The sequence below is a fragment of the Diplotaxodon limnothrissa genome, linkage group LG2 (genome assembly GCF_057381915.1).
Source record: "Diplotaxodon limnothrissa isolate DT_005_m linkage group LG2, D_limnothrissa_male_GT1.1, whole genome shotgun sequence".
Classification (NCBI taxonomy): Eukaryota; Metazoa; Chordata; class Actinopteri; order Cichliformes; family Cichlidae; genus Diplotaxodon; species Diplotaxodon limnothrissa.
The window spans coordinates 6,192,670-6,207,579 of record NC_140597.1 but is presented as its reverse complement, the minus strand read 5'-3'; the positions used below and the strand labels follow the sequence as shown (position 1 = coordinate 6,207,579).

General features: G+C 37.2%; 2 protein-coding genes across 2 annotated transcripts; one reads left to right on the top strand and one right to left on the bottom strand.

Moving 5' to 3' along the window:
• Window positions 1–234: 234 nt before the first annotated feature.
• tmem144b (transmembrane protein 144b) lies at window positions 235–6,157 on the bottom strand. The gene is made up of 12 exons (XM_085366299.1): window positions 6,082–6,157; window positions 5,794–5,967; window positions 5,513–5,635; window positions 4,595–4,694; window positions 4,399–4,479; window positions 4,171–4,249; window positions 3,908–3,987; window positions 3,196–3,314; window positions 2,879–2,998; window positions 1,422–1,519; window positions 541–594; window positions 235–318 (listed from the first exon to the last, which is right to left on the bottom strand). The coding sequence occupies exons 1-12, from the start codon at window positions 6,155–6,157 to the stop codon at window positions 235–237; spliced, it is 1,188 nt and encodes a 395-aa protein (XP_085222425.1).
• Window positions 6,158–7,313: 1,156 nt separating this feature from the next.
• On the top strand, window positions 7,314–14,645 carry gask1b (golgi associated kinase 1B). The gene is made up of 4 exons (XM_085366287.1): window positions 7,314–8,232; window positions 9,883–10,100; window positions 11,525–11,751; window positions 14,214–14,645. Exons 1-4 carry the CDS (start codon window positions 7,347–7,349, stop codon window positions 14,419–14,421), a joined length of 1,539 nt encoding a protein of 512 aa, XP_085222413.1. The 5' UTR covers window positions 7,314–7,346; the 3' UTR covers window positions 14,422–14,645.
• The last annotated feature ends 265 nt before the right edge of the window (window positions 14,646–14,910 follow it).

Here is a 14,910-nt window from a genome sequence, read left to right as displayed (position 1 = left end):
AGTAACAAACCAAATAGATTTTCAAAGTCCAGACGCAAATCCACTTTAAATATTTTCCTAACAGTTAACTGCAGAGCATAAGGTTTCTGCTATGCAACTAAAAAGGTTTATAATTATATTTCAATTTTTCTAAACATGATTTAATGCATTTATAAAAAGCAAACACTGCCTTTTCTCCTCACTGATACAGAAAACAAAAATGGAGAAAATTAGATGTTTGACTGTTCTGCATTATTAGAGATTTGATATGGCAGTCAGCACAGATCCGGTCAGCACAACACATGAGGCCAATGAGAAGATCAGGCAGTTCGCCAAGCCCTGCGGAAAGAAAGTGGGAGAAGTTAATCATCTGAGGATGATTTTTCTCAGAAACATTTAATTAAAAATTCCTCCTTTTGGGATGGTAAATGCCTTCCTGATCAACTGCAGTTTAACTTGATATTGTTTAGAATCTCCCCTTTGTAAACGGCACACTTACATGCAAGCCTTTGAGCTACTGTACAGTCAAGAAACAAGACTAGCTAATATTTTGATCGTTACCTTAATCTCTTTAAACACCAGGCACCCCCACAGAGCAGCAACCAGACCATAGCCCTGAAGAAAGGAAACCAAACAAGCTGTTTGAGCTTAGACCATTGACTTGATGAAACTAAAGTACCAGCTTAAAAGAACAGGATATAAATGGGTTAGCCATTTGTTCCAACAGTGTCTGATCCGTTTAGCACTTTATGCTGTGCATACACATCGAACATTCACTAAAGGTTCAATGCAATAGACAATCTAGATTATGATATTTAAGCCCTAATGGCTTTTTCCATGTATGAAGGATACACTTAATTGATCTTGTTGCAACATGCTTTACCCCAGCTACATTGCTTCTGGGGAAATGCAATTTGGTAAGAAAGCTGCAAATCGTAGCTCAATAGCTTATGTCTTCTGTGTTGTGAGATGTCATGATCCATGTGCTCAGGTATTTTTTTTTTTCCCTGTTGTCAAACTGATCTCCCTGTTGGAGTTCATTCTGGGGGGAGTTTTTTTTTTTCTTTTCTTTTTTTTCTTCCCCCCTCTTCTTTCCTCATGTTGTGCATTTTCCATTGTTTCAGTTTGGGTCGCTGCTCGTGCTAACGACCGGTCAGTGAAACCTAGCCTGACCTGTCTCCCCAATGTGATGTTTTTGTATTGTATACAAAACAAGGTCGACAAGGTATCATCTTAATTGCCCTTGGGGATAAATTAAGTCTCTCTGACACACCCTTAAAATGCTGTCAGTATTTTAGATCCAACTTCTTTTGAAAATATTCATGTAATGCAGAACAATGTGAAAACCTTCAATATCAATCTGCAGTCCAAGTGGTTTCAGAATGTTCATTGTTTTACTTATTAATTGAATCCTCCCAGCTGTCAGAATATGTTGCACTTACCACTGTGACAATTGGAAATGTAATGACAGAATTCAGGTAGTTATTGGCCAGGAACCAGCAGTATGTCCCAATTGCCCACATCAGTCCAGACAACAGACCTGAAGAGCAAGAGGAGACCGTAAGGTACTTATGTTTGAGTAAAAATGCATTAAAAACAAACAAACAAACAAACAAACAACATTCCTATGATTCCTTTGATCTAGAAAGGAAAAAACAAAACAAAACCAAAAACCAAAATAAGAGATTAGCAATATGAACACAGTGTGTGTCTATGAGTCGCCACAGGACAAGTGACATGCCGTTATATGATCTCCCTATCGGAAGATTGTTGGCAGGAGGTCTTACGCAACATAAATATGCTTTTTGTTAATTCCCGTCATTGCCTAATTCAGTATAAAATTGTACACAGGTTACATTACTCAAGGGAAAGAATTCACAAAATGTATCCAGACTGCTCTCCCTTCTGTGAGAAATGTATGACACATTATAGAAATCTGTTAGTTTTGTACTTTGTTCAAGGCTTCAGGGTTTTTTGTTTGACATTTTCACTCTAATATTCTTAACCCCCACATTTTTTACTCTCTATGTACCTTTGGAACTAGCTTGGTTCTAAAAAGGTACACATCTCAGGGTGTCATAAAATATGCTATTTAACCAAAAAAAAAAAAAAAACCCAAAAAAACAAAAACCTGCCATACCAAAACCACACAGGAAGAGGTTAAAATTAGCTTTAAAAGATTTTTTTCCCACAAGATTGACCTGCTGTATATTTTTGGGTAAAGTCTTACCTTTTGTGTCTAGTCCATCTGACAACCCTGACCATTGAAAAAGTGACAGTAAAGGGCAACCTGGCACAATAAGTAGTAATAACAGGGTGACGCTGATCGACTGCCAGTATACAAGTAGGGTGTGAACCTGAACTCAGAGAAAGTAAACAAAACTATGGAAGCTTGTTTCCACTTTTTTGCCATACATACATCACATAATCGCAAAATTGTAACTATTCAAAATTGGAACGCTGAGAAAACAATTAAAAAAAACAAAACACACACACACACACACACACACACACACACACACACACACACACACACTTTAAACTTCATGTCACTGAATATACATTTTAGAAAAATTTGGACTGACATTCCCCCCTCCAGTCATGGGAAAGGAAAAAAAAAACAAACAAAAAACAAAACGGCTACTGAAAGCTTTCATACAAAGTGCATGTTCATAAACACTGGAGAAAAAAAAAAAAAAAAAAAAAAGGCTAGAGTAATTTAAAAATATAAATTCAGTCTCTTCAAGGAAACACATTGATTGCTTGTTCACAATAAATCATCACTCAGTAACCTGAGTAGAATTCCAAATTTGTTCCAAGCAGCCCAATCATTAATTACTAAAGATCACGGTCATACAATAGGCTTTGGAAGAGTGCCTTTTCAGAAATAATGTTCTACCTGGAAGTACAGCTCTGGAGTAAAGCTTCGGCTTTGTATTCATGGCAGCGCAGTAGATGGCAAAGTACACAGTGCTTGCAATGAAAATACCACAGCAGTGTGCATGAACATAGTCGAGATCTGTGATAGAAAGATAGAAACGGGAATTAAGTTGGAAATATTACACCTGGTTCTCAGGAGGGACTAGTATTTCATCAAGCAGCAACTGGATCCATCCTTATATCTATGATAAATGTATTTTCTTCAATACTTCCTTCAAGCCAGCTTTGCAAAAAAAAAAAGTGCAGCATAAAGTGGTACCTGAGTAGAAAACATACCATAGACACTGGATTCATAGAACATGCTGTCATGGTGCACAGAATTGCTCTTAATGTACAGGACCGGTATGATGGAGAAAGCATACATGAGGCCCGCCACAACAGCAAGGAGAAAACCACTGGTGAAAAGGAGGCAGAATACATTGAGGAACTGGATGAAGAATGCATTTTAAATCTCCACTGATACATCATTCAATTTCTATGGTTAATTCCAAGATATTGCAAAGAGCCGATAAAAACTGACAGTGCTTGGGTAAATGGGTATGCAGGAAAACACTGCACAAAAGTGATGTTATTTTTGCACTCTGTTTTTTTTTTACATTTATTGAATATCGGCTGTGACTGCTACATTTACAGCCTGGTGCTCACATTTTAAGTCTTTTTCTGCTGCTAAAACAAAAACTCACAGTAAGAGCAAGGTTGTCATGTGTGAAACTGTTTTTAGTCATGACTTAAAACTTGTTACACCTAAAAACCACACTGGCAGGCAGCTTCTAAACAAATAACTAAGACTAACTAAAAGATGCAATGTAAATGAATTGTTTTACTTTTTATTACTTTTTCAATAATTAAAAAGCGTAAAATTGTATTCATTCATCTATGATTTAAAATCCATGACAGAGTGGCTGCTGTAGCCATTGTTTGTCAGCAATGAAAAATGCTAATAGTAATAATGCACACATCTGAGAGGCTCCTATTGAGATGAGCTCACATGAATCGTTTGCTCTTTGGTCCAATAGTGTCGATCCAGGATTCAGAGGAATTTTGTCCATAGCTTCCTGAATTTGTTCTCTGCAAAGAGAAACATCGACCCAATTTGTATGTACACCACACAAAATACATGATAAAGTGATGACAGGCTTTAAGACAAAGTAGTTTTTGCCTTGAGTGAATAGGAAGAAAATAAAAAGAAAGTATTTTCTAAAATCAACCTACTTCGACAAGATGATAAAAATAAGTCAGTGACACACTCACTCTGTCAATCAGTAATGGAATTGTTTCTGAACTGTGAAGTAGCTCTACATCCGCTTTCACAAAGAAAAAGATCAGCCCACTGAATCAAAGGAGGGAAAAAAAAGTGTCATGTACATCCAGCTGATATGGTTTGAAAAATGACAGCAGCAGACAGTAGCCATCACTGTTTTTGGGTGGGGGTAAATAAACAACACAGGCTGGGTCATTACAATTCCAAACGCGGTTTACCTTAGCAGACACAACCCAGCTCCACAATAATTTAATATTGGATGTGAAACGTTCTGTGCAGCAATCCCAAACCAGCCAAATCTAGGACAGACACAATCAGTGACCAATTCAGTTATTTTTCATTCAATCCAAGTCATGCAAAGACAGGATTATTTTATTTACAATCCAGAGTGTACATTCCATTAACTCAACTCACCTTGAACTGGCCCAGCCCATCAACAAATTAGAGGATCCCGAAATTAAGATGCCAAGACCAAGGCCAATAGCTTTAACAAATGGAACAACTGCTACATTTCCTGTAGACCATATGGATAGATGGAAGAAGTTAACATGTAACTGTTACTGACAAAGTTAGGGTTGCACCATTTCCATTGCTATATCTGAATGCAAAAATATATTTTATTTATTCACTTCTCATTAGTACATGGAGTCTAACTGACCCAGGAGCCATTCCCAGTCCCCTCTGAAGTCTTCCCCAAACCCCAGCCTCAATTCATACTCAAGCCATCTACCCTCATCGACTATCAAATGCTATCAAACCTGAATGAGGATCTAGTGAATATCTGATATTTAGAGATATTCATGAAACAAACAGTCTGTGTCCATCTGTGGCACTTGATTCTGTCTAGTAAGGTATGGCAAAGATTATGATGAAGCAGCTTTCAATTCAATTCATTTTAAATTCATTTTTTTAAAAAACGTTTTGATCTGGCAAATTTGAAAACCCTGGAGAACTGCAATGTCCCAGTTCTTGCCTCAGCAACTATGTCACACTATTCCCTGAACAGTTTGTTGTTTAACAACATGACTAATGAATACTCGCCACTACAAAAGTTTTAGGGACATTTTGTATTGCACTCTAAATACCCATTGATCTGTTCAACGTTAAGCACATAGCATTATGAATTTAAAGCATGAAATTGGGTCACACTGATTTCACCCCTAAAACTGTTCACATGTCCAACAAGGGACTATCAATAACCTAATTTTAGAACAACATCCTGCTGGACACCAGAGTCCAGTTTCCGGAACCTTTGGCATTAAACTATTTGTTGTTAAATTAGAAAAAACAAACAAACAACAACAACCCCCCCCCCCTCAACTTCCACAATACCTGTGGCCCAAAGCACACCTCCAAGCATTGCAAATGGGCAGAACTTGGGTGACTGAAGCATCAAGTCTCCAAACATAGATACAACCCATATTGCTGCACAGGTAACCCACTGAAAAAACATACCTGTAAATAAAACACAAAGATAAATGGTCTCAAAACTTTGCAAAATAGTGTAGATTTTCCTCACTTGGAAAGTAAACATTTAAAATGGAGCTTTTGTCCAAAAATAACACAAATAAGAATATCCAAACTCTCAGAAAAATAAACAATTATATGCTCACCATCGCCAGTCTCTACTCTTTTGACAGGAACGAAGTTGCTTCCATACAAAAATACAGCAGCCATATTTGCAGTAATTCCATAGGCAAAATGTGAGATAGCCCTAGATGAGTTAAAAGTAATGTTAAATGATTCCAGTTCACCGGTTCCATCATTTTTGTAGCCATCTTCTGCACCTGTAAAGTTTTTACAGCAAGAGGTTAAAGAACAAATCTGACTTCAAACAAAAACTAACCTAATGCAACCACACGCAGCCCCTATTCATCACAGACCAATTATACTTTACAAACCTTCAGCGATATGACAGCTCGCAATCAATAAGGCAGAGACGAATAAAAGAAAAAGTAAGGATTTTGCTTGGAGCATGTTAAAACAGAATATTTGTTTTGCTTTTGATAATTCAGGTCTACAACATTAAAAACTGCTGGAGGCTGTCTGTGTCTGCAGTGGTAAGTCAGTCAGGTGCTGCCAGTTATCTAATCACTTTGTAACACAACAGCTGCAGAGGATGTAGCGCATATATGCATATACTTACAGACAAGAAAACACACAACCATGAGGGCTTGTTATCATGTCTGTTTTCTGGAGTAATTTATCTTATGACATTTAAAATAATGCTGTTTATAGTATTTGCTTATATATAGCCGACAGTATATATATATATATATATATATATATATATATATATATATATACATACACACACATTTATTTTAACTATACATCGTCTAGTTTAGGCCTACTCTTTGTCGGCCATGAATGACAAGGAAAACAGCACTTGTAGTTATATTGACGAGCTCTGGTCACAACTATTGTAATTCAGAAAAGGAAATCCTGTAGGCTAAGTGGACTGGTGCGCCCACCCCACATTCTCCCAACACCTAAGGAAATTTTTTACTGCTATTGTGTCTCCACAACGTAAACAGCTTTGGGAGTTGCCATGAAGAATTAGGACAGTATACCACCAGATGTCGCCTGAAACGCATACAAATAATATGTAGCGATCAAATATTTAGTTTTAAACTATTTCATTTTCAACCTAGTTAATATGTTGTGTAGTGCTTAACTTCCTTATTTCAGTTTTTGTAAAATATGTCTATATCTCGCGTAAGTTCAAAAACACGTTTACATTACCCCTTATAAACCTTCATAAGGAGTTGTGGTGTACCCTAATGGGCTTCGATGTGGATTTTAATAGCGTGACATAGAAATATCAAAGGTTAATTTAGGGATATTGCAGTGCACTTGATGAAGTTTGAATATCACATGGCCTGTGTGTGTTTTATTTTCGGGGCTGAATTATTAATTAAAAACCAAAAACTTGATAATTTAGGCTCTCATTGGCCAAGTCTGTACCTGAAGAGAAGGAGAGAAAAAACTATAAGGTTTAAATTGCTTCTCATTTCCGAGAAGGGTGGTATCCAAGCATGACCCTCCATTCACTGCGCAGTTGTGCCCTCCATTCTACTCACAGAAATCCTCGGAAGTTTTGCGCTCCTCCCCAGTAAGAGTTTGTCGCAAAAAGGACAAAGTCGTGATAATGACATAAATTCTAATGGGGAAGTCTGACTTTTGTTGGCTAACTTTCCCTATTCTAAAACTGACCGGCAACTTTCGCAGGTGCCCTCTTTCAAAAAGAAGTTTGATAATTGCGTCTGTCTGTGTAATCTATCTGCTTTTTGTGTTTTCACAAGTTGGATACTCGCAACTGCACCGGAGCCGAAGGATTGATGAGAAGTACCGGCACACCCGTGGATTGTATAATTTGGAGATCAACGATGGCCAGCCACACTCTCTAGACTTGCAGAACGATTCGAGCTTCATAGTCCCGACTCGCTACAACGTGGTGTACATAACCTTAAAAACTAAGCGTCGAAAACCAGCACATATAAGAGGTACAATCCGACCCAAAGTGAGGAGAAAAGGGAGAAAAAATAAGTCTTCCAATCTGTCTTTTACCCAGGACAAACGTCGCACTTTGGAGGGGGATGCGTTACAAATTAAGCGCAACTTTGCACCCATAACTTCACGGAAGGAAGCCATGGATGTTGACTATAAATCACTGGATATAAGCCATAAAATTTATAAACATGAAGAAGCAGACTCTCAGATTAGTTCAATTCGAATATACAGTCAAAGGCCGCCACCATGGTTCAGCGCACAGGATGTGAAAACCATGCGCTTTCTTGCGGATGCCAAAGTTTTGCGCATGAAAGAAGTCTCTCATGGATACGCTCTTTCGCTTCTGATATTTGAGGGTGAGACAAACGTTCAACAGGCGAACCAACAGCACGCAAAAACGAGCACTGTATGCGGAGGGCAATGTGGAGTCATCCACAGCCCGGTGGATACCACAGAGGTTTTTGCTTTTCATTTGGACAGAGTGCTGGGGCTTAATAGGACGTTGCCAGCTGTAAGCAGAAAGTTTCGCTTTTTATACGGTAGGTCATCAAGCACATGGACAAAGTTTTCTTTTTTGACACTTGTTAAAAATATACGGTTTTGTTTATGGTTATTCTAACTACATTGCCTGGTTTCATCATGCTAAGAATACTGTGCAAATGTCACTACAGTATCTATTGATATAGCGACAGAAACTGCAACCTACAGATTAGCCATACCATAAAAACTGTTTATTTGTTACCTTAACCCACTAATGGGGTCTATGTGAAATACAGATTCATTCAGGCTTGGAATCAAGAAGAACCTTGTTCTTTGGGGGTGGACACCAAAACGTCACCTGCACATTGTGTCCTCGTGGATGTGATATATATATATATATATATATATATATATATATTTTTTTTTTTAGGTCTTTGAGCAAGACTACCTAATCCTAATTCATATTCAATGGAAAAACATTATTCACATTGCTCATTGTCATTTTATAACATTAATAGTAAAGAAGGAACAAAAACTGAGGGAATACACATTTTATACACATATTCAGGGGAAGAGAGGACCAAAAAGTACTAACATCCTCCTTTTTCATAAATAGCGCAAATAATGTATTTTACATGATGACGTCACAAAGTGTCAGCCCAAGGGTTTAAACAGATTTCGGGGCCATATTCAGCTAGTGACAGGATACCTCTGCCCTCTTTCCTCATTTTCTTGCATAACCATTTTTTTTCCATCTATGGGAAATGTCTGTCTCTTTTTATTTTTAGCATAATACATTTAGAAATATTTTTACATGTCTATGAGTTAGTTCATTATTTGGTCTTGGGGTGCAAATATGATAATCGGTGTGTGGACAGTCTTCATCATTGCAGGGAATAAGTTCTGGTAACATGAGTGTAAAAAGTGTTTATAGACTTTTTCTGGTTAATAACAGAAACAGCTGCTAAAATCTAAGCGAAGGAAACGGTTTCCAAGGCCTAATCCGTGGATCGACTTCCTTCGAGGCGTGGACGTCTATCAGCAGAGAATGTACCTTCACCTATCAGCAGAGAATGTCCCTTAGTCTGTAACACAGTCAAATATATTCTCAAGTAATATTCAAGCATGCCATTCAGCGTGTTAGTACGAGCTCGGGAGCAGCTTGGGAGAACAAGAAAACAGAGACTGCTTTAGATTGTCTTCCCAAATTGACTCAACTTTATTCACAAGTACAACAGTTTATATAGAGGGTAAAATTCATGAGACAGCAGATTATCAGTTTAAACCAGTACAGACCAAGATAAGGGAGCGTCTTCCTGCCCTTGGGTGAAGAAGCATCCTTTGTGTAGTGTATCAGTTCAGCTACAATTGTGATTATCTCAGCGACATATTTTCAAGGCACAAAACAAAGAGTTCTTACATTAGTGAAATCTGAAACAAACCATTTGGCCTCAACAGGCGTCTCCTAAAAGATTAAGAAACTAATGTAGCTGAGGGAGTGATCTCTGTGGTATTTCAACCTTGTACCAGCCTGTGATTCTCACACATCAATTCTTGGGTCAAAGAGAAAAATAACTAAAACAAAGGGGCCTTATTGAATGACAGAGTTTTCCTGTATAATGTCACTATAAAACAATATCCAGTAAATGCTACCATGGTACTAAAATACCTAACACTAAGCATGTAATTATTCTTTCCTCCCTCTTTAGATGGGCAGTCCTGTCCAGTTGTGTCATGGGATGCATCTCTATACCCTGCAGGCCTTGCTGCAGGTTTGACCAGTTTGAAGTTAACATGGGGGGAGTACCAGAACTCCCTTAAACAGAGATGTTGGCAACAAAACATCAGCCCAAAGTCTGATTCTGGCTGCTCTGCAATTCATCACTATGAATGGAGCAAACTTGCTCTGTTTGACTTTTTGTTACAGGTAACTGTTAAAGAAAATGTGCTCCAATATCTGATTAAGAAAAACAATTCTCAGTGGTATTGTCATTTGGCTGAAGAGAGCTCTTGCTTCCTGTATGGGAGGCCTCAGTAAATCACATTTTATGAGAACTACTCATTTTACCCCATCATCATGACAGAGAAACCAAAGTAGACAGACGAATCTTAAAATACTTATTCGGAAACACTGACAATCTTTATAAGTTAAATTGTCTGTTGAGGTCATGGTGGCACAACTTTGATCATTCACATATATTTCCTCATTGTTACAAAACATCTTGTCAAAGACATTAGTGAACTGAAAAGAAACTCCTCTCTTATCACAAAAGTACTTTTTTTTTAAATTCTGACTTAGCCTCTCGTTTTGTAGATCAAAATGCCTGCACACTAAAGTTAATGTAACTCATACAGTTCTTCTAACAACAACTAGCATGACATGAAGGAAACTGAGAATGTCTATATATATATATATTTGCCTTGTTTTATATTTCAAATAAAATAAATTTTAAAACCAATAATAACTTCCAATGAGTTTTAGTCTAACTTTATTATTATTAATATTATTGTTATTATTATGGCAATTGAGTTTTCTGTTAAATGTAACACACCAGCACCCTACAGTGTTAAGGCAGACGATCGTCTTAGATATTTGAATAACTAATAAATTCTAATTTTTCATCAAGTCAAGCTACAAATAACATTTGTATTTCTGTGACAGCTCTGGAAAAGCTCTGTTTTATTACTATTAGCTGCATGGATGCTTGTTTGCAAGGTAATAAGGATCTATTTCATTTTTGTCCAATTCAAAGCCTTACAAATGCTTATTCATCCAGGTTACCCTAAACCTCAGGCCTTAGAAAACCACGCCTGTGAGCAGCATTTAGTCCCATCTGTGACATTTCAGCTTGTCTTACTCTGACAGCACTGTCTGAAACCTCCACAACTCAAGTGATTTCACATAACGGATTAAGAATGGATGAGGGCTGTAGCTAAATATAGGGTTGTCATTCCCTGTGGAGAAGCCTGATATACTTAAGTGAGTTTCCTGTACAGTCATGTGACTCAGCAGTCTACATGACTAGTTGATGTTGATGTCCAGTAAACTAGTGGTACAATAGAGTCAGTGCAATTGCCAGCCCTCTCTAGGTTTGTATTCTTTCACTGCCAGCTGAATGTTATCTATTCATGAAATTATTATTTAGATCATGATAAAGAGAGATCATCAGAAATGCAAAGTAAGCCCATTCAGAGTAAAACTGTGCTTACCTTTGTCATTAAAAATATAAAAACGCAAAAGAAAACCCATTGAATAAGAAAACTCTGTGAATGCCACTCTGAACTGCACTCTTAGTCTCAAAATATCATCTCCAAACATTTAATGAAGAAATGTGTGAACTGTATTTTTAGATTAACAACCGCCTGGACCAGGGTTGCTGTGGGTTCAGGCCTCGGCAGCAGGATGTGTGCATTGAACTGGGTTACCATGCTAAATGTCAAGATGCTAACCACATACAGCTAGAAAACATCATCTACAGGAGCCACAACCCCAGACACCTGGTCTTCACCAACAACAAGGGATTCTTTGACCGTAATGAGGACAACTTGGACTTCAGGCTGTTGGCGGGAATCAAAGAGTAAGTTTGGAGCATTAACATGAATTAATAATTAATTAACCTGTTTAAATATATAATGTTTTAAAAAAACATTATATATTCCTACTACTATATATTCCTAGCCTAAAATACAGCTTTAATCCCTTGGCCATGCAGTGTTGAATAATGAAATAGATTATATGATTTGTTTATTATGAGCTATAGATCAAATTAATTTCAATCAGATGTTTACAAATAATTATATATCAGAAAAAGGCCAGAGGCTGAAACATGTCCTTCAAGTGATAAAGCTGCTGTTTATACTACAAGTGTTGTTTGAGCTTCAATGTCTTTAAAACGATTACACACTGAAAACTGTGCAAGCAACAAGTAATTGTGTAAATCCAGTTTGCTGTTTACATATAGATCAACTTGTTTAAAAGTAATAATTTGTCAGACAGTCTTCTACATTTGTAAAAAAAGAAAAAAATCTGCACAACATTCAAAACAATGACCCTGAGTTGTGTATTGGTACTTATTTTTTGAGATAAAAAAAATGTCCACACAGAGTAGGAACATCTGTGGACAGTCTGGATTTAGCTGCTTTCAGCAGCTGTTTTTCTCATTTCCGCCCTTGACAACATATTTGAAAATTTCCAGCACACTCAACAAGCATATTTAAATCTCCATCTGGGATCTATGCCAAATCTGCTCGGAAACTCTGAATTTGGTTCACAGTAATTGGCCAACCCACACACAAATCAGTGACTGCAGGTTGTGAATTTTTAAACTTTAAAGTTAAAAGTGTACTTTATGATTTAAAATTTTCAATTCTAACTTATAATGTTACAATACTTTAAATGTTAAAAAAAAAGTGGTAGTTTGCAGGTCGAGTGTGCAGTTTGTGAAGAAACACATGCCAAAAGACATCTTCTGCATTATTAGACATCCCATGATGAGAACACATCGCTTTATGCACCACAGGTCTATGTGGATTTGTAAACGTACACTTCACAGGCATCCCTTTCATTTCATCCATCCTTTTGATCAATAAATCAGGGACTCGCTAAGGAGACAGCAGAGAATCTGTGGTATGGCAAGAACATGTTTATGAATGTGACACATAATGTGAATCCTTGTTTTCACCAGCAAAAATGTACCTTCCATTCTGGCATTCATGTAAGATAAAGCCATAAAAGCTAAATTCTAAATAAAAGACGATGAAAGATCATAGGATACAATAAATATCTATTTTTCCCATTGTAGTGTACATTTCAGTGGTTTTCTGTAATGCAACCGTTCTCTGACTTGTATCCCCATGTGATGTCTGTGTTGTGTGTGTAAGGTCGGGGGCGGATTCATTCCACTGCAGGGCAACCTGCATGTGGTAAATAAAATTTGAACTTGAACTTTAATTTCATGTAGATCAGAAGAGGTGTTATCTCGCTGACTTTTCTCAAAGCCAAAATAACCAATGTTTGACATTTTATTCTAAGCAAATTCTGAGCAGTAATGATACAAAGTTTATCTGAAAAATATAAATGCGTAAAAATCTAAACTCATTTAATTGGCTTTGTCCAATTGCTTCACATGATATACGGTTCTCACTTTTCATTTAATTTGTATGAAGGGAGCTTTTACCCACTCAAAAGCTATTAAAATGTCAAAAAAACCCATCAATGTGCTAAAAGTATGAGTAACCCGTCATTTGATTCAAGTGATGTTTTAGTTACACAAACCTCCAGTTATGTGATTGTATAAATGCAGTTTTTACTGCCAAGAAGAAAAAAGCAAAAACATTTCAGATTTCAAGGTTGCTGATGTACAAAGACAACATGTCATAACCACTTGGTATAAAATACAGACATTTAATTTTGCCATCTCTTAAATATTTTTTATGGGTTTGGCACTTCCACAAATTTATTTAATAGTCGACTTTAGTGAAACATTCTGTTATCATTGGCATCTTCAGACCAGAGGAACTGCAGGAACTGTTTAGCTAAATCACAATGTCACCACCTATGTTTACCATATCTATGAAGAATTACATTTTGGACATGCCTAATTCCATTCTGCAAAAATGAAAGTCAGATGTGATGAAACTTGTTGGGGAGTTTGGGCTTAGAAATAACCTATAAATAGCTACATGGTTAGAGTTTGCATGTTCTCCCCATGTTTGCGTGGGTTCTCCCCAGGTACTCCGGCTTCCTCCCACAGTCCTGTGTGGATAGGTTAATTAAAAAATCTAAATTGCCCATAGGTGTGAATGCGGGAGTGAATGTGAGTGTGAGTGGTTGTCTGTCTCTGTGTGTTGGCCCTGCGACAGACTGGCGACCTGTCCAGGGTGTACCCCGCCTCTCGCCCTATGACTGCTGGGATAGGCACCAGCACCCCCCGCGACCCTGAAAAGGAAAAGCGGAAGCGAATGGATGTTTAATGTATAGAATCTGCACAGTATTACAGTGTGACTACACTTCCTCCTGTTTCCTCTTATGCCTTTCTAGGTTTCCAGAGCAAGCTGTGTCTGTGCTGAAAACCAGAAAACTGAGGGAAAAACTTCTCCAATCTCTGTTCCTTGACGAGACATACTGGGAAAGCCAAGGGGGTCGTCAGGGCATTGACAAGCTAATTGATGTTATCGAGAGGCGAGCAAAGGTCCTCCTCACCTACATCAATGCCCATGGGATTAAAGTGATATCAATGAATGTGTGATGAAGATAAATCTTTCATAAATCTTTTAAATCTTTTAGAAGACATTGGGGCTTTATGCTCGAACATTTTATAGGTTGGTTGGGATAAGAATAATAGCAGATGTGTGATATTTTTTTAAATTTATATCACAATAGCTTGGTCATAGTTCCAATGAGGGACTTGCTAACGCTTCTTTGAGTAGCTGGAAGCTCAATTAGGGTCACACAACCCACACTGCACTGATAACAATGACTTTAATGAGTTTTTTTTTTTTTTAAACTTTGTGTACCTTGAATACAATCTTATTTTGTTTTTTGTTAGGTTTTTTTTAAAAAAAATATCTTTATTATTATTATTTCTTTTACAAAAGTTAAGAAGCTTTGCCTTGCCTATAATTTCCAGTTATTTAGGCACTTATAGTCACAATTAGAGCATGGACACAGTGACTATAAATTATCAAGTGAAAATTAGAAGTCATAAAATGATAATGATGATGAAAAAAGTTTTTAC